The 22311-nt window shown below is 47.8% G+C and overlaps 5 protein-coding genes across 5 annotated transcripts; 3 read left to right on the top strand and 2 right to left on the bottom strand.

Annotated features, from left to right (window-relative positions):
- The first annotated feature begins 252 nt into the window (after positions 1–252).
- Positions 253–1238, top strand: F4813DRAFT_115633 (DUF423-domain-containing protein). The gene is made up of 2 exons (XM_049238545.1): positions 253–740; positions 836–1238. The coding sequence occupies exons 1-2, from the start codon at positions 368–370 to the stop codon at positions 868–870; spliced, it is 408 nt and encodes a 135-aa protein (XP_049098879.1). The 5' UTR covers positions 253–367; the 3' UTR covers positions 871–1238.
- Positions 1211–4813, bottom strand: F4813DRAFT_397155 (ARM repeat-containing protein; the record flags this gene model as incomplete). Its single annotated transcript, XM_049247916.1, has 2 exons — positions 1211–4585; positions 4646–4813. The coding sequence occupies 2 exons, from the start codon at positions 4811–4813 to the stop codon at positions 1607–1609; spliced, it is 3147 nt and encodes a 1048-aa protein (XP_049098878.1). The 3' UTR covers positions 1211–1606.
- A 1020-nt stretch (positions 4814–5833) lies between these two features.
- Positions 5834–7846, bottom strand: F4813DRAFT_390253 (uncharacterized protein; the record flags this gene model as incomplete). Its single annotated transcript, XM_049246984.1, has 3 exons — positions 5834–6422; positions 6484–6767; positions 6905–7846. The coding sequence occupies 3 exons, from the start codon at positions 7844–7846 to the stop codon at positions 5834–5836; spliced, it is 1815 nt and encodes a 604-aa protein (XP_049098877.1).
- Positions 7847–10281: 2435 nt separating this feature from the next.
- Positions 10282–12262, top strand: F4813DRAFT_397149 (Pex12 amino terminal region-domain-containing protein; the record flags this gene model as incomplete). Its single annotated transcript, XM_049247915.1, has 2 exons — positions 10282–11580; positions 11617–12262. 2 exons carry the CDS (start codon positions 10282–10284, stop codon positions 11707–11709), a joined length of 1392 nt encoding a protein of 463 aa, XP_049098876.1. The 3' UTR covers positions 11710–12262.
- A 2899-nt stretch (positions 12263–15161) lies between these two features.
- Positions 15162–17893, top strand: F4813DRAFT_115275 (uncharacterized protein). Its single transcript, XM_049238544.1, has 3 exons — positions 15162–15892; positions 16046–16944; positions 17006–17893. The coding sequence occupies exons 1-3, from the start codon at positions 15458–15460 to the stop codon at positions 17568–17570; spliced, it is 1899 nt and encodes a 632-aa protein (XP_049098875.1). The 5' UTR covers positions 15162–15457; the 3' UTR covers positions 17571–17893.
- The last annotated feature ends 4418 nt before the right edge of the window (positions 17894–22311 follow it).

The raw sequence follows: 22311 nt of genomic DNA, 5'->3' as shown, positions 1-22311 counted from the left end.
CATCGAATTTACTAGGGAGGAAATTGCCAGTATTCAAAATAGCCATGAGAATGGATTAAACAAGTTAGGTACGAAGCATAACGAAGTTGGAGTTGCAAACGAGAAGTATGTAAACCGTTAACTTACCTATGTAATGCAACCCGCCTAACGCAGCTAAAAGCGGGAGCTAAGACCTCCTTATCTAATCCATAAACCTTGTGTAACGTACCGGACCTCCCGGGTTTAATTACTCTAGATACCTATACATAGGTACCTACCTATACCTATACCTATACCTATACCTAATATTTCTATATCCGCGGCACCTCCGACCTCGACCTCAACCTCAACCTCAACCTCACCACCCAGCTGTCCACCCACCTCAGCCATGCCCTCCAACGAACGCACCTCCCTCATCACCACCACAACCACCACCACCCGCCGCCACCCCCGCAACAGCATGTACTGGACCCTCGCTTGCATCTACGGCGCATCCGCCGTCGGCCTCGGCGCCTTCGGCGCCCACGGGCTGAAAAAGCTGATCTCGGACCCGGCCAAAGTCGGCTCCTGGGCCACCGCCGCCCACTACCAGCTCGTGCACTCCGTCGCCCTGCTCCTCGCCGCCCAGGTCCAGAACCCCGTCTCCGCCCTCCTGTTTACCACCGGCATGACCTTCTTCAGCGGGAGCTTGTACCTGCTCGTCCTCGACCCGGCCCGCTTCCGCTTCCTGGGTCCCGTCACGCCGCTTGGTGGCCTATGCTGTGCGTTTTCATTTGCCCGCTTTTACTTACTCTTTTTATCATCATGGTTGGTCTATGTAGAAGTATTATACTAACTCCTGTTTGCATGCGAATAGTGATTGGTGGCTGGGTTGCGCTCGCGCTGAAGTAAAGAGAGAGTTAGGCACCTAATATACCCGTCTCGGCTTATGGTGCTGTAGTCTTATGCGAGAGGGGGTCGCAAGATGAAGAATAGTTACAGATAGCCGGGCTGTCTATATGAGTGTAGTCTCGTGGACGTGACAGCTACCTCCTAAATAACTAATATCGTCACTCTGCGTGAGCAAGAACCTACCTTTTTTTTATTTTTTTTTATTTTTACACATCTCTCGTACCCAAGGGCCAACTGTGAAGTTACATATCTACTACTGGCTAATTTCAACTCGTAGACTTAACGCTATTCGGAAAACTTACGCAGCGCTTTCCTTACCTCGAGGCATTTCTATTAAACTATCGGCATACTTACCGACAGTCCTAACAATCCTTTCCATTAGCAAAACATACTCACAACTCAACGTGGGAACGCATGTATATCACTATAACGAGCTATCCTTAGTACCTAGGTTAGGTAACTAAACAAGAATCATAGCAAACCAACCCTTAGCATCCGAACACCTCGAAGTTCGTGGTATCTTTTGGTTGTAGTCATATAAGAAACAAAGCCAGGCCCGATTCTCGTCACATTGTTCTCCTTAGAGGATGTTGGCATGCTTGTTGTGATATACATCAACTTGCCAATCTCCTATGCACTCTCCTGCTCCTTATACTCGCCACATTCCTAGACGCATCTTCAATAGGTCCTGCTGCGACTCCATTTCGTCTTGCATCTCCTTTAGGTTTGAGACGCACTACGCCTCACCACTAGATACTGCAGCTATTGCTTGGAACCCAGCTAGGACTTCTCTGTCGACGTTCACGGCCCAATTATGCTGGAAAGCTTGCTCTCCGCCAGTTCTCTGTACCAGGTCGTTAAGTTTATCTTTCACAAAGGGAAGAGACTGGACTGTCTTCACCGGGTCGGTCGCAAACAAAGCCCTCTCTCTCTCATCCTTCGCTGTGTCCCATTCGGTGGGTTCCAACTTGCCAGTGATGACGAGCATATCATTGCCGATAGAAGGTGGCTCAGCACTTATAATCTGGACCATGACGCTGGTCCACATTGAAAAATAATCCTGGAGTTTGAGCAGAACAAGGTCCTGCATTGGTTGGTGAAGTTCAAGAAGCCGTGTTAGAGCTAGAAGGTTAAGTTTGTGCCGATTGTTATCAGCTATGCTATCAAATGAACCAAACCACTCGGCACTGAGCCAATTCCACACTTGATCCAAGGGACCAAGCGAGGCAAGCATCTCCACAAACATGGTGGGATCGATTACGGCAATTCGAGATAGGATCACGAAGTACTCTACCAGGATTTGAGAGCCCACACGACTTTGCTTCTTTTTGGGTCCAGATGTTTGGTGGGCTTCAAAGGAGTCATGTATGCCTTCGAAGATTGTAGGCAGGAAGCCTATCCCCATCATGTCCTGAACAATTACTTGTAGTCCGGACGTGCCACCTAACTCATGAGATAATCGTATTAACGATTCGGTGTATCGTATGGTGATGCTCACTAGCTCACGGCTCTTCGCACTAAGCGAACTAGAGAGCGCAGCGAGAGCTGGTCGTCTATATCGATCTTCAAGAATGACCTCTGGTGCGAGTAGAACGTAACAGCCGAGAATGCTTGTGTATGTAAAAGCGTGGTCATTCTGCTTCGAGAGTTCATTGATGGCAGTTTCAGCCAGACTGGTAAGTTCCGATGATAAGGGTGGCTGGCTTTGGTATAAGATATTAGACCACAGGTCGAGCGCTTCTTCGATGAGGTACAAATATAACTCTGTACCTTCTCTTGTAGCCTCGGATATCAGTGGTAAAATCATAGGTTGATATCTCTGAGATTCTGTTTTCATGGACATCACCACTGCTTGTATGATAGCCAAAACCGATTGCTTCATCATGAAACCCAGGTCACCCGCTGACTCCCAGATGCCGGGTATCGCATTCATTACCATGTCGCCGAAGCTAGACACATGTGTTTCCATGCGCTGTATGAGACTCCGCGTTGACTCGAGTATCGCCAACTTGGTCTCGTCAACCTCTGCTTCTTCTAATAGCCTGATGAGCCGCATAAGCACATCAGAAGCATATGGAGAGAACAGATGTCCTTCAAATCCTAATTCGTCAAAGATAGTTTTAAATTGTCTCGCAGTCGTAATACGAACAACAATGTCGTTGCATGCATCTTCGGGGTTAAGAAAATGTCGGAATATTTCGTAAACAAGTGGGCGGGCTTCTGCTGATATTTTGACAGGCACCCATTGACTTAGAAGGATGGCAATCCTTCGTCTGATGACTCGGGCTAATGGACCCGTTTGCTGAGCATCGGCTGCTATTGTCGTCTTCAGCATATTTTCGAAGTCGAACTCTTCGCTGACCAAAGGAGCAGCTAGTCCCATAGCAGTATACACTGCTTCTTTAGTAACGATATCCGCTTGCGGGTTTTGAACCGTACCAAAGTATGATATGAGTGGCTGTAGGAGTAGATGTTTGTAATGTGTGAGGAGATCCAAGAATAACTTCTCCGCGCAAGGCCTCACTTCCCATTCGTAGGCATTACCTTCGGCTTCTTCTTGCTGTTCCCATTCCTGCGGGTCTTCATCCCATGCATCTAGATCCGCTTTACGAAATATGAAGAAGTGAGTGATTAAGACGTTTGCTATTTGGGTGACAACTTCATCTTTGAGCAATTCGGCGCCTAGAAATTTGACTGCGTGTTGTTGTTCATCTATGATGTCCTTTGAACGATAACGGATTGTCTGCTGGGGAAAGTGGATTATCCTTACACACTGTCTTACTAGAAGCAGACCCTTCAATGCTAGCCTTTCCAAAAGGGGCCCTTCGACTTTAGCCTTGGGCTGGCCTGACCCTGAGGTCTCTTGTCGTATTCCATCCGACTTATTGAACACTTCTGCAAATTTAGCGGTGAGGTCCCAATATGCACGGACAAGATCTAGAGAGTTTGGAAGAGAGGCAAAGCTTGCAGGATGGGCTGTAGCCATCTCATTATGGAGCTTTGTGAATTGCATAAGGTGTTTCCCTAAGAGATCGGCATAGCATGCTATCTTTCGCGAATCACTGTTGATGAAGTTGAGAAATTGTGCAAACTGCGCTTGAGAGAAGCTCCAGACTTGTTGGACGCTTTTGTCCTTGTGTGGGTACTCATAACCAACTATCAAGAGTCGACGGAGACTCTTGATAGCGTCAAGGCTATTTTCCATGGCGAGTAAAGCCTTATCTCCGTCTTCATTTTCACGACCGTTGGTTAAAAAAGCTATCCACTGACTAGTCCTATCATGATATATTTCACCAAGAATATATACGAGTTCTGGTGTGATGGACTGAAGCATGGTCTGAGACTTACGCAGACGCGCTGTTCCGAGTTCCTTCACTATTCGCAGAAGTATCATCAAAGCCCCCGAGAGCTCAACCTGGTCGCCATCCTTAGTCGCTCTAAGGAGCTGGGTAAGGTCGTTTAAAGGAGTAGGCCAGGCTGTAGGAAAATCGGTGCGGACCACCTTCGCAATAACGAGCGCATTATGTAGAGCAAGCTGTCTATCACCTTCACTAGTAGTCCCCTGGAAAAGCCTGTCCCGTATTACTTGTTTCGCAGCTGCCGGTATGGCGTTCTGGACACCCTGGAGCCGCCAGAATCGATCGACGCCGTTCTTAAGTTGAATAATTGCAAGAAACCTGACGTTTTGGGGCGCGTTCTTGTCGAGAAAAATAGACTATTGGAACAAGTGCCGTTAGTGTCAAAAAGTCGTGTGCGAAGTAGAAATGATATATACCTGTAAAGTTGGGTAGTATTCCGGGTCAGATTCCCAGGCAGTGAGCTGCTGGCCAGCAGCCTGACGGCGGTTGTTATCATGGGATGATGATGCAGTTTGGAGAGTACGGAGAAGTTCATAGAAGTTTAGGGGCGTGGCCGCACCTGGAACCTCTATAGCAAAGTTCATTTTGATGGTATTATGATCTGCACATGTCGTGTAGTGTATACAGAGGGTAAAGGCAGCATTTGTCTTCACGATGGTTATGTGTTGTTACCTAACCTAGTGGATTGATTGTATGGGATGAAAGTAAAAGTGAAGTGGGATGAATTGTTAGCTGTTGGTGGGGTAATTTTTAGACAGGGACAAGGAGAGAAGGTTCGACGTAAGTACCCACTCCGTAAAAGAGCTATTGTGGGTACGAGGCAGGTACAACGCGTATTAGGATTCACCGCCGGTGATCGCGTACCTAGTGTAGTAGGCGCAGTGCATACCATGTATACGTGACATATGCTTAAGCATCAATGTACGAACCTTAAATTACCTAATGTAGGTACATGTAACCTTGGAAAGTTCGTACTCGGGTATCCTAGGTAATTACATGGACCTCAAGGTACCTATGTAGAGATGCTACATTGTATACACTTTAGTGCAATATGTTAGGTTAGGTTATGTACTTATGTATGAATTAACAAACGAAGCTATTAGTCATTGCTAATTAGATTTCTTAGACGTCATACCTATACCTATCTATCAAGCAGCAAAATAACAACTTGTAGGTAGACTAGTAGACTAACCTAACCTAGTAGACTATACTAAAATAGGGGGATAAGGGGATAGGGGAATAGGGGCAAATAGCTTGCTGAAGATACAACACGACCAACGCCGGCCGGTGTATCATTATAATTTGTCGTTACTTTGGGATATGGGAAATTTCGTAAAACCCTACCACCTCTTACTTTGATCCCATAGTCTTTCCTGATCCCCACAGGATGCGCACCTAGGTATATATTCAAGCCTTAACCCAACATATCCGTTTGGGTAGGGTTGAGCCTTTCTCTCCCGGTCGTAACCCATAAACCGTCTTTTTTTCCATCACCAAATTTCCAAGTTCCGGTGCCATGCTATCCAGTTAGAGATAGGCAGGAGAAAAGAAAGAAAAAACCGCGTATCGTCATCTCATCCTAGTATAAGAGTAGGTATTATCATTTAGGCTTGATATATATCCGTAAGGCTAGGCCAGTTTTCATTTAAAGCCCAACCCTCAACCTGGTAAGGCGGATGATATGGCTCAAACCCAAAGTTAGTAGCTAGAGGTGCCTCGCTCAAGAGGGCGCTCGATACCGCAGCCCATGCTTCTGATTCTGTGATCCCCGGCCGCCAGCTCTGACTTATTCTCGGGGTTAGGTATTCTTTCGCGACGGTCTTAACGTCCTCTGCGATCTTTCTGGAAAGGGGCCAGGTTTCCCCATGTGTTGTGAGTATTTGTACGAGCATGTTGATTCGTTCTCGAAAGGCGGGGGAGTCCAATCCGAGGAATACACATGCATCGAGGTAAGCTAAAGCCACCCGTAGTGTTCCTATCGCGAATACTGAGCGTAGACACTTCGTAGGGAAAGAATGTCGAAATAGATCGCAATAATGATTAGCGGCTTGGATATCAATCGGGTGAGTATTCCAGCCGAAGCCTTTCACTATATGCCCCTTACGATCGGGACCCTTGGCAGGACCTAGTGGAAAATAATCCCGTATGTTGAGACCAGTTCTAGGGGAGGCTTGTCTGAGCCAAAGTCGGTTACTGAATTACTTAGACGTCAATAGATGGTCTACGGCAATCCACAATACTAACTAATACTTACACATGTGCTATGGCAACGCCGTGGTAGAGTATTACATCAACTACACCATCCGGATCGACCAAATTCATTTTCCACTTCGGAACACGCCGTAACCAATCGCATATTCGAGAGTCTGCACGATGGAATATCTCTGGCTTTTTGTCTTCTGGTGCTTCGTTATGTGGGAGGACTAAATCTGTCTGGATCTTACAGATATCAATGAGATACGCCATTGAAGAAAAGTCGGATTGTCCCAAGCTGACTCGTGACTCGTATTGTGATTGGGAGATGGGCTGAGGTATAATCTAGAGAACACGTTAGATATGACAACACGTCTTCGGCCTATAGGCTATTGGGTACGAGGCTTGGGTACGAGGCTGAAGCCCTAGCTCCCGGCAGTCGGCAGGCTTGGCGGCAAGGAAAAGGAAAAGGAAGTACTCACCCCTGATTCATACTCCCATTCTTCACATGGTAAATCCACGTTGGACTCCACATCTGTAATGGAGAGTGTAGAGCCGACATCGCATAGAGCCCGTTCGGAATCCTGAAAGGTTAAACACCACCATGTTCTTCGATAGCTCTCGGCAAGCACCGAATCAGATGCTGCGTCGGCAAATGTCTTATGGTTCATGCCAATATCAACGGCTATCGTGACCGCCCTGTTGGCCCAACCGGCATGGTGTTCGAATTTCATCATCCCGTAAGCAGCAATGCTTAGGATGAGCAGCCCCTGTACCGACTGTACCGTAAAAGGTAGCGACCCACATGCTGCGGAACAAGCGGCCTCTAATAAGTCGTCGGAGGAGATTTGATTTGTGTAAAGCGATCCGCAGAAATTGAGGACCAAGAGCAAGAAGTGATAGGCGTCTGGGTCGGACTTGACGTGGTTAAAGAAAAATCGTTTAGGGGGGAGACAGGGGTAGCTTGGGTGAAAATGGCTGTAGAATAAGTCGAGTAATAACTCCTTTTCGGTTTGAGGCGAGGTGGACGCCTGTGATTCCGAACTGACGGACCAGCCGCTGGGTAACTCACGAGGGGACCGAACCGACGGCAGGCCTGAAGAAAAGTTTGACGTTGAGAAGAAGTTCCCTGCTGAAGTCGCTGGTGGCTTATCCGATATAAGACTTCTCTTTTTGGGGTCCCGGATGCCTCGTCTCGACTTTGCATAAAAACAGGGCTTGTCTTCTTGCTGGCAGCGATTACAAGCCGGCAGCGTGGCATCGCATTTGACGTGCTTGCTTCGGCATTGAACGCAGGCAAGCGATACTCGTATATTGGCCTTGGACCGATTGGCGGCCCTGGGCTCCGAGCCGTCGGGCGACGAAACCGTGGACCCTTGCCGACTGAGGCTTCCGGCCCTCTCCTCATCCCGACTCATCACCATGAGAGCGTCGGGTGGGCTACTTAAGCAGGAAACCGGTGAAATTGTGTAAGGATCGCCGCTGAACTTGCCGATATAAGGTAAATGAATGATCGATCGTGCCCGACGAGAGAATTATGTCTTAAGAAATGCACCAGAATGCACCAGAATGCACCATAAGCACGGTCGATGAACGGTAGGGTCGATGAGCGGACTTCTCATATATGAGCCGAAAGCAAGCCTCACATTTAGTTCTGACAAAACGATCATCAATGGCCGGGTTCAACGGGCGTTAAATGGGTCCAAATAGCACGTAGCAGCGGGTGATGTATGTGCAAGGGTACGGGCGCGTGGTGAGGACCCCGAAACAACATGGCCCACGGCACACCCCTTGGCCTTTGGGTTGCTGTCATCTGCAAGTTACTGTCAGCCCTGTACCCTAATACCTAATCCTAATGTACGGAGCGCGGGATGGAAGGGGGAAATAATGTTGATATGCCCGATAGAGTGGTAGTGTTGCACAACGGGGCCACTACATAATAGTACCTACCACCTACCACCTACCACCTACTAGGTAGTTCTTCCTTGTTAGTCTTCTTCTCCCCCCCCTGTCTTTAACTAGGTATCGACTTATGCGATCGTGGCTTTGCTCCGTCCACTGCACGTCCACTCACGTCCTGGGTGAGATGTCTAGCGCGAATTGGGGGCGGTCTGCACTTTTAAATCTGCAAGTTCGTTCCCAAGTGTCAGGTGTAACAATGCAGCACAGCCATCGTCGTCTTCTTTGGTCTTCTTTAGCATGCAAGGCATGTAAGTTTAATTGACTTTGAATAAGAATATCACCAACATAAAATCCTATCCACCGAAAATCACTGCAACCATACGAAGTAGGTAGACTTCCTCCATGGACGCCAATTGGAAATCAACAAACCCGAACTCTTGCCCTTCTTGGTATGGTGTATTCTTTGTTTTAGCCAATAGGATAGAATCAAAATTTTCGTGATAGACCCGGATAATAGTCGCGCTGTTGGTTTTATTAGGTACCTCATAGTAGTGTTGAGGATGTTGAGGATGTGGCTACTCCCCTGACTGCGTGGCTTGCTCGAGCCTCGAGGGCTCAAGGGCTCGAGTGTCCGGGCTCTTAAAATACTGGGTCTTCAAACCCCGCGATACCAACCTACCTCATACGTGCATCGTACCTAGGAATCAAAGTAACGTCAACTTTACATAGTAGACTAGATTAGATCAAGAGGCTCCGCCGTTAAATGAGCCTCCACCAGCCGGTAGAGCTCGCCATATTTACTAATGTAAGGCTACGTTATCTGGCAGACTTCAGCCTCTACTAGTTTCGAAGTGGAGTTGTCGAATTATGTCCGCATTCGAATTCGGGAGACATGATGTCTAACTCCGGCTTCATACCTAGGAGATAGTTGATTACTCTATATGTAAGCACTCTGGAGGAATCCCGCCGCTAGGTCTGTGCCGCGAACATGCCTTCAGATCCAGCTTGCTCGGCGAGCTGTTCCTACCTGTAGTTATAGCATGTTGATTATCACATCCTTTCAAATATTATAAATTGCGAGGCCTTCAACCTATCAATTAGGATGCCATAATTAAGCGTTCATTTACAAGCCACCAATGAGAAGAGCCAACAAGAAATATACTACTTTATCCCGTCCAACAGCAAAAATAGCAATACTTTGCAGGGTTATTTACATACATAAGTACATAATTACCTAGTTAGTTAAGTACCTAGGTTAAGTTAGTACCTATATGTATATTTAGTAAGTCTCATTCGCTAAGATCCTACCCTACCTACATAATAGATACTTTTTGAATTTAATCGTCAGTTATCTTGAGTTATCTTGAATACTGACTTGACCTACATAGCTAGAACCAATAAAATATACGGAAAGGGGTTCCAGTCAACTAGGTTACCTACCTAATGTATGTAAGTAAATATCGATAGGATATGTAAATACCCGCGGACATCACACAATTGGTAAACAAGAAACAACCTGAGTGGAAATAGGAGAACAAAGAACAAAGACAATTGAATTGTGCAGGATTAATGCGTTATGACTGCGCATTATGCATAATATGCCATTATATAAGCCGGCATATGCTAGTCGGTAGTACCGAGGGTCAAATGCAAGCCAAGCTTAATCAAACCCAATCCGCGCTGTTTCTAACCTCGGCGTACCCCGAAATGTTTACGCTAAAGCAGCCCACAACGTCACTACCGCTACCGTTAACTACTTCCCCAGAATCATTCAATCTTCCCGCCATTTTCTAAGCCTCATTAAACGTTACAGACAGTAACGAAGCCACGCAGATCACGATAAGAACAATAACAACAACAACACATACATGCGTTCGAGGTCATGCCATGAATGACGACATCATCACCAATTGAAATTGCGGAATTGTGAGTATCGTATTACCATGTGGCTGCTCAGATGAGCTCTACCAATTTCGTCCAAGCCCAGCAGCGGTTGGCTGCGCGTCGACAGGCTCGCGAACGAGAAGCCCAAGCTCGACTCGACGCTACCCGCCAAGCATCGCGAGCCTGGACTGAAGTGACGCGTTTGCCATATCCCTTGAATCGACTTGGAACTTCATCGCTATCGGTATGGGAAGTGATCTCGTCACGCGAAGGCACGAGACCTGCCTTTCGAGTCGGCCAAGTCGACGCTGAATTATTAGACGAAGACCTCGTAACTCAACTACGCGATCAGGTTGGCGAAGCGCTCAAATACTTCGGAGGTACCCTAAAGGATGACTGGTCAGCCGAGATTCTGCTTGTGCTTCGTATAATCCTTTTCAAACTTACGGTCTGGGATCATGATGCGACCTATGGTGCGGCTCTTCAAAATCTCAAGTATACCGATGCGAGACGCGATGGGCTGGTTTTAACCCCCCCGAGTAAATGGCAGAAGAGTCTCTATGGTCTTATTACCGTAGGAGGGAAATATGGTTGGACAAAATGGGAGAATTGGTTACTGGACCGAGACAATGGATACGATCAACCCTCGCCGATGGTACGGAGGCTTGGCAGACTCACGTCACGGATTACTACTCTCCACTCGGTAGCTGCCTTCGCCTCGTTCCTTGCCTTCCTCTTGCATGGGAGGTACCGAACAATACTAGACAGGGTATTGAGAATGCGTCTAGCTCCACCCACCAGTCAAGTTAACCGTGAAGTTTCTTTCGAGTACCTTAACCGGCAACTGGTATGGCACGCATTTACCGAGTTCTTACTCTTCGTCCTGCCCTTAGTAGGGATCAATAGATGGCGTAGGTGGCTTGGTCGCACATGGAGGAAGACCAAAGAGATCATCAATGTCAGCAAGGAGGGTGATGTCAACGAGAAGCGAGGCGATTTTGCGTTTCTACCCGAACGGACATGTGCTATTTGCTATCAGGATCAAAACTCGGCCGTCTCAGAGACCGAGGTTTTGGCTGCAGCCGCCTCAAGTGGAGTTATAGGCTCGGCACAGACGGATATCACGAATCCATACGAGACGATCCCATGCGGCTGCATATATTGCTTTGTATGCATTGCAACCAGATTGGAGCGTGAGGAGGGTGAAGGCTGGACTTGCCTACGGTGCGGCGATCTAGTAAAAGAATGCAAACCATGGAACGGGGATGTTCTAGAAGAACAACCGAAATCATCAGCACCAGCCACGAAGCACGTAGGGTTTATCGATGACGAGAAACCCGCTTCCGGCCCCCCAGATGATAATAATGACACCGTTCATGAATTTCAACAACCAACACAAGAGGAACAGTTCGAGTCAGCGGCGTCAGATTCTCCTGAAGATAATGACTCGGAAGTATACGAGGAAGAAGAGGCCGGGGTGGAGGAAGGGTTCGACGACTAATCGTCGATTTCGATGATACATGGAGCCTCTGCACAACATAATCCTACCAAACTAGAAGAGCCTTCGGTTCAAGCAGCAAATCGTTAACCGCCCCCAAGCGCTCAACGATTCGCGCTAGTTGAGACACGAAACCCGTATCCTTTCGCCTGGACCTTCACCTTCGGCGTATGAATGGTTGTCTGTCATCATCACGTTTCTTAGGAGTCGGAGGTGAGATAGCCTATTTAGTAGCCATACGCCCAGGGGTCCGGCTCGGTAGGGCTGCAGAACAAGTGGAGAAAGGCGGGAGGAGGCATATGCCATTCCAAATCACCGGTTGAAGATCCCACGTCCCGTACCTATCGACGGGCTCAGCATACGCCGCATCTGTCGCACAATAACGCAATCTCGTCAACATCTGTCTGTGAAGCTCCACCCAGCCCTACGCTCTACGCTCCCACCTACCGGTCCAAGGTGTACCAACGCCTTGGCGATTCATGTTATTTTTGTTCTCGGGAGATACTAAACCCCTTAATCCACCTTAATATTCGGCAGGTTTAGGCGCGAGGTTGGTTACGTGTGTGGCGTCCTGCTGTCATGCCTCCTTTCGTCTGAGGCAAGCCTATTTAGACGACATCAGGGTTGTAATGAACTGTTACAATAGCTACCTACCTATAATATTTCTACCCAATCATTGTTCATATCATCTTCTGCTTTCGTCGCTGACTTACACGGAGAATATTTATTTTATCTAATTAGTGATATGCACGATATCGTATCTCAGGTGCAGATTTTGTAGGACCGGTATGCACAGATTATGGCATCTTAAACTCCACCTAAGGATCGGTCGTAATTCCGCTCATCTGGGCAGAAGCTTATCCTTCGTGACCACTCCACAAATGACAAGGGCCGTAAGCACCATGATTTTCTTGGGTTCGTCACCCCGCGGGTAAGCAATATTGGGAAATCGGGTTGATGATGGCCCATAATTAGAAAAGTACCTAACCTAAGCCAGCAGTGGCAAATCTTTGCGTGCCATTCCTTCGGGTCACGCTCGGGGTGGTGTTGTCAAAACCACCGCTGTTTGCTACAGAATCAAGACATGTGTTGTCAATCTCAAGCTTATGTGGCTCTTCTGCTGACCTACGTTATGACTCGACCAATGAAGATTCATATAATTACCTACTATCATTATCTTAATTATGTCTGTAACCTTTTGGCTTGGTAGGGATGCTATTCTCATTGGCGTTCCTGTCAGTTTCGATCATGTTGTGCTAGGTTACATTTCTACTATAAACAAGGCTTGTGTAGCATAGTAACTATTCACATAGCTTATCTGGGACTTACAATGCCTCGGTTATGATTGCTTTGCCGTAGGTAGACGCAGTCATTAACCAGGCTGGCCAATCACAACTACTTCTTCTAAACAATAAATTTATGTTGATATAGGTAAGGCTTCGTCGACCGATGACCACCGGAATGTTGCAGGAGACGGGTTGTACAACCAACGTCGTGAAGGACGGTGGTGGCGTGGTGCCGATCTAGCCTTGGGTCTATGTTATATTCAGCTGTCTACGACTCGGGGGTTATACTATAGAAGGAATATGACGATTTCATTACCCTAATTGACAGGTCTCACAAGGTCCACCAGCCTGAGATGAAAAGCCCTATTGGGTTGATACTCTTACCATCGAGTCTGTAAGATTCCATCATTCTCTGTTCTATAATTGGGGGCTTCATTGTAAACAGAGTTACCGCCTATAGCTTACAATTGTAACTTATACCAATGGCGTTTTCAAGTTAAGCCGCGGATATAGAATAATCGCCCCCAAAGAGCACACTGAAAGACGTTGATATAAATTTCCTACAGACTTCCTACTTGTTCTTCACCAAAGCCTCTAAATGACTTTCATATATTCTCTTGATTTTGCTTCGTGGGCGTAGTAGCATGCATGGTGACACGACGACTGTGGTGTCACATCACATCACATACTTTGTGCTTATTCCACTATACTGTATACTGATATCTTGACTTTATCGTTATATGTGGACCAGCTGTATATGGTCGAGATCATAGCAACCGATTAGGTAAGGTAAGGTTACAACGACGTAATCTCCATCCATCCATACATAAAAGCTACCTACCTTGCGCTATCAAGATTTGGAATGCCCAGATCGTCATATTACACCAACCCAAAGTAAGACCGGAGCATAACATCCCTCACCCTAGAGACTACCTAGAAACTAGCGAGAGGCCATCGTCAAAGATTACCTACCTAGGTACCTAATGTATGTACGTAAGACAAAAACACTACCTACCTACCTACCTTTTAATCCTACACGTATAAGTAGTTAAAATGGTAATTCCGACAAGGTACGTAGGTACTTAGGTGTATATTACCTAGAGGCCTCTGCACCTTGCAGATATTCGCAAAAGCGGAAACAAAAAAGAAAGTTAAAAGTTAAAAAAGGAATTAACAGGTAACCATGTAACCTAGGAAGATCAATCTCCAAGACTTGCCCCACAGGAGCTTTTTGTTCGCAGGGACAGGGATCCATTATTACATACCTAACCTAGGTAGATAGGTATGTAACCTAGGTTAGTACATAATATATTATTTTTTACCTATCGCATGCAATGTAAATGTATGTACGTACCTACGGTAGTGTCATCGTCACGCGCTCCCTTCTTGCAGCAACTAACAATCCAATCCACATGCACGAAGTTGCACACTCCTCTCTCTTCCTCCTCTGCCTATTGTCTCTTTTTTCCTGCTTTACATACATACATACCTAGGTATATATCTTAGGTACGGTACGTAACCTAACATGTAATATGGTATAGCATGGTATGGTATGGTATTGTTATGTATGTAAGATCTGTTACATACCTACCTACCTAACATCCTGCGCCGTCCATCCATCTACACAGCATTAAGCAAGCCCCCTCCAGGTACACCCTTGTTTCTCTCTTCCTTCCGCCGCTCGCTTCTACACGTGCCGGGGGTGCAACACATACATACATACGGGTTCCCTGTGGCCGTAGGGATAGATAGGGAAAAGTGCAGCGGTAGTGAAGTAAGACGCATAGGTAACCCAACCACGCAGCGGACGCATAATCCGGCCTGCAGCGTGCCAAGATCACGAGTCCCGAGAGACAACCACCTCCCCTCCATACCTACATACACCACTGCAGTAGAGTAGCGAGCTCTCCCGCCTCGAGACTTCACACTCGCCTTGGCTCACATAATCAAGATCTGACCTTCATCAAAGCGAACAAAAGAGCGGCCCGCCTCAACGCCGACCTCTTCCGCCTTATCAACCCTCTTTGTGCCAGCTCACCACAGCCCACCCGCTCTTTCGCCTCTCGCCCAGACATAATCCTCAACCCGCCATGTGCGCCGCCTCCCCTCGAGCTCCAACTCCAATCCTGATTCCAAAGCCGCCGCCGCCGCCGCCAGCGTAATACACACCGCAAGTAAGAGCGAGGGAGCGAGCAAGTGAGTGAGTGAGTGAAACTAAAAAAAGCCACAAGGATAAAGGAGGGCCGGGTGGTGGTAAGAGATAGCGAGAGAGAGAGGGTTAGGCTCGAAGCCGGAGGGGTAAGACGGAGAGAAACAAAGAGCGAAAGGGGATATACGGCCCGGAACACCACTCTCCTAAGCCCAACCAGGGCTAGCCCGTAGTCCAGGCCGACACAGCAGACCCCGACCAGACCAGACCGGACCGGACCAGGCTAACCGAACCAAACCAAACACACACCAACCCAATGCCCGAATTCTTCCCCTTCATCCCGGGCACCGAGACCGGCCGCGCCGCACGGCAACACGCAAGCGACTCCTCCCCCCTCCTCGGCCGCTTCCGCGCCGTGCCCCGGCAGCCGCGACAGCAGCATATCGGGCTTCTGTCTCCCGGTGGCCGCGGCAGCGTGCATATCGGGTATGGCGCGTTAGCAGTCGGGCTCGAGGACGACGACGACGATGATGACGAGGCTAGTGATGATGACGACGACGACGATAGTAATAATGATAATGATAATCGACGATGTGGGTACACGGCGAAGAGGAAGATACGCCGGTTTGCGCGGGTCTCCCGCCGGAGTGTCAGGGACTTATGGGTAGCGCCGCGGCAGACGGCCGTCAAGCGCGTGGTTGAGAGTTGGTGGAGTCGCTGGGGAGTTCTGGTATTCTTGCCTGCTGCTTTGGTAAGTTTGCGATTTATATTGTTCGCTTTGTTTTACTGCTCTTCTGCTTCACGATGCGGTCTTTTGATAGAGATATGGACACTGGCAAGGGGGTTCAGGAATAAGTACTACGATTATATGTACTAACCAGCATCTGTTATGCGATCTTTCTAGGCGGTAGCATGGTGTGCGATTCCATTCCCGCAATATTCCTTCGCGCCCGACTCGCACGGCTACACGAGGCCTCATGGCCATCCCGATACCGCACTAGATCCTTCTTCCAAGCACCGAGTGCCCGGTCACGGCAAGGCGCGCGTACAGGTCAACTTTTGGTTCTTCCTCTTCGTCTACTACGGGTTCTACAACCTGACCGCCCTGATCTGGATAACCAAAGTATTCAACCTCTACTCCCTCAATTGGTGGCCATCCACTCTCGGCTTCCCTATGACCATATCACTAATAGCCATCCTTTCGATTGCGGCTCCCATCCCCGTATACCTAATTCGGGAGGCGCGCTTCTTGACAGCTCACAACACGGCCTGGATTAGCTGGACCTTCGTCATCATGGCGATGCCTGTGGCTATCGCCTTCTGCATCCTCATGACACACGAGCGCCACCTGGGGCTGAGGCACTCGCTGAGCGAAACTCAGCGCATATTTACGAGTTCGTGGTGGACCGGGAAGTCGGACACGCTGTCGGTTACCCGAGACTACAACCGGCGCCGGGGGATTAGGGGTAGCACATTTGATCCGAACGGCGCGCTGCAGATTACGGACCGGCCGCGACAAGCTATGCCGGCGCTCATGCAAAGACGTAGCTGGTTACCCGCCAGCTTCGTGCGGTTCGTGTGGTTTTGTCTAGCGCTTTTCGTCGGTCTATTAGCCTACCTAATAGGAGAGGCGTATGCCGAGATCTATCTACGGACGTTACCACACAACAGTTTCGAAACGATCGTCTACGTTTACAGCTGGGTCGTGACGGTCCACTTGCTAGATGCGCTTACGGGCTGGATTCTCGGTGCCAGCGAAGGGGAGCGCGTGGGAAGCTACCCCCTGAGCTGGATCTTTAAGCTGTAAGAATTTGTTAAGATGCGCCAGCCTAATCTTGAAGACTCTGCTAACAGATCCAAACAGATACTTCATGTTGACCTACCAGACTTACGTTCGAGCGTTATATGCGCGCCTCCGTTCGCCGTCGCAATTCATCTGGCTTCAAGCGCTCTCGTCCGGGTTTCTCATCATCCTTACTCCTCTCACCATGACGCAAACGTATCATAGCGTACTATCGATGCTAGGTCTGACCACCCAATCGTACGGTTCCTATCAGAAGATCTGCACCAGAAACGTCTTCATCCGCTTTCTGGCCGAAAATGTGAGCATGCTCACATTCTTAGGGAGCATCTTGGTATTGCACTTTGGAGCCAACAAGGATGTATATCCGTACTTTGCGTTCGATGACCCCGATGAGCTGTACGATTTCGAGCTGACTTTCTACGCGTCTATGATTACTTGGGCTTGCGAGTTGACAGCGGGAATCGTGCTCAGGGGGTTGATTCGGTGGATCTTTGGGGTTAACGCTAACGTCGAGGGGAAGATGGACCTAGCAGTGTGGCCGGAGCTGCTACCTACGAGCGTAGCTGTCATGCTGCACGTATTGCAGAGCATGATCTTTTCAATAATTCGGTTACAATTTCGGTGACGGGATGGTGAAGGGGATGGTGAAGGAGGAATCTTCGTCCAGTTGATGTGGAGAGTGTGGATTGGTGGCCCCAGGCACTTTTTGCAGCTCGGTTAAGCGTGGCCAGCAAATACTGCGCTTCGACGAAAGCAAGCGGATCGAGCCTTAACGCGGAGAAAGGCACCAAGGGGAATTGATGGTGGTCTGTCGACAGGGTTCTTAGTTACCAGGTCGCGGACAGTGTTCCGGGCCATAGGTGGTCTTGTTTGCTTTCAGTCCTTCTTTATTCTGTTAACATGCAAAGGTGCCCAAGGCGGAGTAGATGATACCCTTTTTAGAATAAATATTGTAGAATAGATATCCCCTGGGTGCTAATGAAACCCCTTTATGACCCTACTGTGGCTTGCGCGGAGATGGTGTGCAGTTGTTACGTGGAGCGAAATGAGGATGCATAAGTTTCTAATCGTCTTGCACTCCTACAATTGTCGATGAACGAGATAGGGGCGAGATGCGCACATCCGCAAGACAGGAAGAATAGCTTGCTAAAGGTTTGTCCACGCCTAGTATCCATTTGCAGAGACTTTTATCTCTGCATCCGGGTGGAGTCACTGATTGGTGGAGAGGTATATAATGCACGAAATACTGCATACCCGGTGTGTCAGTTCTGAAGACGCCGAAAACATCGCGAGACATTGCGGAGTAGTACGCAGTCGGATGAGCGCGGAGATGTTTGGCGACGTTTTAGCTACAGCTACATAGTACCATATACTCTAGTATATTGGAGAAGTCGGCAAATACGAAGAGGTGTGTAGGTGTGTGTGATATCTGCTTCATGGCCACATCCGAAAAAGCTTCCGGTCGCCTAAACCTATCCGATTTTCTGCCCCAATGTCGGGTCGGCCATTGTACGCACGGCTCCAGCAGGCCAGCAGGTGGAAATGAGACCATATTAACTAACGTAAGTCTGAATCGGCCGATTGCATAATGTCGTACGCCCCATCCGATATAGCGGGGTGACGTTTGTCAATTATCAAGACCTGCCAGCAGCAAGATCGATTTTCCGGGACGGGAGAATGCGACCGCTGCAGGTCAAGCAGAGCATAAAGCTACTTGTGTACCGAGAGGGTGCATTCATCTTGATTCTATGCTTGTGCAAAAGCCTAGAACACCCCAGGGCTGATGAGTGGACGTGATATGTCGTATATGTCGTTTGAGGTGATCGACAGATTTGCAGATCCACCAAGAGCGACGTCGTCATTCGACGAGGCTGTAGTCATCAACATCCAGTTCTCAACTTACATATACTGGTAGCCCTGGTAGTTTCGAGATGTTCGAAGCTCTTTTCTATTCCCCAGTTTCTGATTCAGCCAAGGTCGGCTTGCGGATCTACTACTGTAGTAGGCACTTCTACCTACCCGGGAGATTGGCGGTGAGGACATGCAGCCATTAACATCGCGGTTCAGCTCCCCGGCATATAGCACATATACGAATAGAACCAGAAAATCGCGGTCAAGATAACTCAACATGCGGGGGGGACTGGGCATGTGCTGAAACGCTAGGAAGATAGAGAATTCCATGCATACTATGCAGAGGGCGTTGAAGTGAAACCAATGCAAGTCCCATGCCCTCGCATATTAATTAGTACCTAATACAAGGGTTAAATAAACCCCACGCAGATACTGAAGGTCCAACTAGAACCTCGGAGGGTGGGCTACCTATGGTATCACAGAACGGTACTTCGTACACCGGCCGTGTTGTTTTCAATATGCCGGGTTTCCTCAAGGGGTTAAGACTATGCTATCGAGATGAGTCAAAAGCAAACGCTCCAGTTATAAATGAGCTGAATTAGGTCGTTTTGCGGCTTAAGAAGCTTTGTAAACAATCAAGGAGATACGGCTTACCGGCTTTCCTCAGCATGGGTAGGACAGTCAGATTGAAAACAAAGACAACCCAGTGTGTGGTAGCTGACAAAATCAAGGGATTTACCTCCCTTATCAGAATACCCTCTCAGGAACACGAGCCGGTGCTTATTAGTCCTTAAACTAGATGGCGGCCTAATCCAGGAGTGAGTATGGCCGGCTTACGCAAAAGCGTCGAGATAAACCTAGCAACTCAATTTAGTGTAGGTGTCGAAGTAGGAACTTCAACGTTGATTCGGCGAAACCTGCGGGTTAATATGTGCGAGGCTGTATCGACCCAAATCCTCATGCGATTTAAGAATAGGTAGGGCCCAGCCAGGAGACATAACGCCCACTTGCTGGGCGTCCAATCATCCGGATATCCTTCCCGGCCATGGGACTAGATTGATCGCTAGAGAGTTAATAGGACGGTCGTAGGCATCTAAGTGTACATTTGTAGCTCGAGTTTAAACATGTGAGTGAACCGTGATGTGATTACAACATTAAATACCTGTTGGTCACAGCATCTGGGTCCCCTGTCTCGGTTGCTGAGTACCTAATGCAAGAGATGTGGTTGCAGGAGCCGGAGTCGTTGTAACACCTCGATCGAAGGAGACCAGGAGTCAGTCCAATTCGACTAAAAGAGGATGGAGGGCAATTGAGGCGCAACGCGGCCTTTGAGCCCCATGTTTCCATCCATGAGCAGGATACGAGTCTTGTTGGTTGATGTGGAAGTGTACATACCTCGTATGGTATTGGTGTATGTAATTAGTTCTAATGATACTCAAAGAAAATGATGGGATACCGAGACAGAATCTAACTGGATCCCGGGCCGCTGTGCGTATGTATGGTACCTAGGTGGAATGTATGATTGTAGGGATGTGATATACATAGTATGTGGATGCAGTTGACGAGACGATTTCCGACAGCGTCAATAGCACCTTGTTAGTCAATGATCACCTCGATCACCTCATCAATGCTCCACACAACGCAGCGGGAGGTGGCGATTAGGGGTTTTTTTAATGTGATGGTTCTTCTTTTAGATTGATGTCCCGAGCAGGTAGCCAAGAACCCAAGACCGTAATCGAAACGGGACCGGGCCAGGATTGTGCGAGCTACTATGTATAGCTTAGGAGCGGATGTAAGTCGGTAACCAGAGGATCTAAGGGATAGGTTATGGAAAATGTCGGGTATACATACCTACGGGGGAAGCAAAAGATGAGTCAGGGATTCCGGGAGGCTCGCTGATAGAAGAGAAGGGGGAAAAGGTGAAATAGGTAGGTAGGTAGGTAGGTACCTATGTAGAAAGTCTTTTAAGAAAATAAAGTGTGGGGTCGGACAAAAACGACAAATCGCGATTTCCCAAAGCTTCTAGGTTCTTAATGAGTACCTAATCGAGGCGGGGCACAGCAATTGCTTAACTCTTTTTAATCCCTGATCTTATTTCTTCCATGTTGAATAATATAATACTACCTACGCCCGACACACGAATATACTACAAATATACTACATGAATATAGGGACGATATACATGCCGTACCTGTACAATGCTACCTACCTAGGTTGCATACATGCGCATACATATCTACATTATGAGGTCCGTATTATTATCTAGTGAGAGATGAGAAATGAGAATTAATAGATGTGATATCGCCAGGTTGACTTTGCGACTTATAACTTACGACATGCGACTTGCGACTTGCAAGATATATGAGTGCGAGCAAGTAATCTACGTGTAATTAATTATTATTACTCATAAAGAGCTTTTCTATCACGTATATATTTCCCCCTCTTTTTTGACATATAATATCTACCCCTAACATAGCCTCTTCTTCAAGCTCTCGGGCAAGAGACTGTGCCATTGTCGAATATCCCCCTGCGGTAAGCCTATTCAAAGACCGAAGGAATAGTTTAGGAAGGTGGCAAATTTTTTATATATACCGCTCGACCGATAATTGAGGTCTCCCAACCAGTATCCCGTAACACTTTCCCCTGATCATCCTATTCCTTCGGATGAATTTGTAGGGTGACAATGCTTCTAGAAGGAATCTTCCCTTTTCGATGCCCATCTCCCATAGCTACTACGTACCTTAAGTAGGCAGTTGTGCAGGTAAACTACCTCTTATGTACGCAGCAGAAAAATATCCAGTCTGCCAGTGTATTCGTCCTGCTGCGGATTCCTTGATTTCCTACCAGAGACATTACATTACGTTGCCTTACACCGCATATACATGCATAGCTGCTCACGCCTCTGCGGACATATCTAGGAGCTTCATGTATATAGCCATGTATATAGCATGCACGGCTTACATACCTAATAATATCAAGCCCTTACCAGCTCTCCGACAGCTGGCACTTCCATTTCTATGTCCCTATGGCTCTATGGTTCTATGGCTCTATGGTCAAAGATTATGTAAACGCTGGTGCTAATAAAGTACGGCATTGGCCGGAACAAGCCATCAGCAAAGAGGTAATCCCTGATAACGCATCCAAGTCTGCATACGTTCTAGTTCTCCTAGTCCTCCGTTACGGTCGTTACGGTAGCATTAGGAGGCAGTGGGGTTTTGAATGGTGAGCACCGAGAAAAACTATAGAAAACCCCTGCACCGCCCACCTGCTACACCCACGAGAGGGGCAGAGAGGTTCATCATTCGTCCTGGATATTATGTACCTGAAGTACAGTATGTAGGTATGTACCTGATCATTTGTAATGGGTTGAATTGAATCTGCCTAACTAGAGTACCTAACCTAGACTATTTGGTTTTTTTCTTTTTTTTTTTTTTTTTTTTTTTTTTTCACTTCACCGATATCTGGTTCATGTATTGTATGTAGATGGCAACTTGGAACTAGCTGCATGTATCCTG

Source organism: Daldinia decipiens (genome assembly GCF_022478715.1).
Source record: "Daldinia decipiens strain CBS 113046 unplaced genomic scaffold F4813scaffold_20, whole genome shotgun sequence".
Lineage (NCBI taxonomy): Eukaryota > Fungi > Ascomycota > Sordariomycetes > Xylariales > Hypoxylaceae > Daldinia > Daldinia decipiens.
This window is presented reverse-complemented; position numbering and strand designations above follow the sequence as displayed.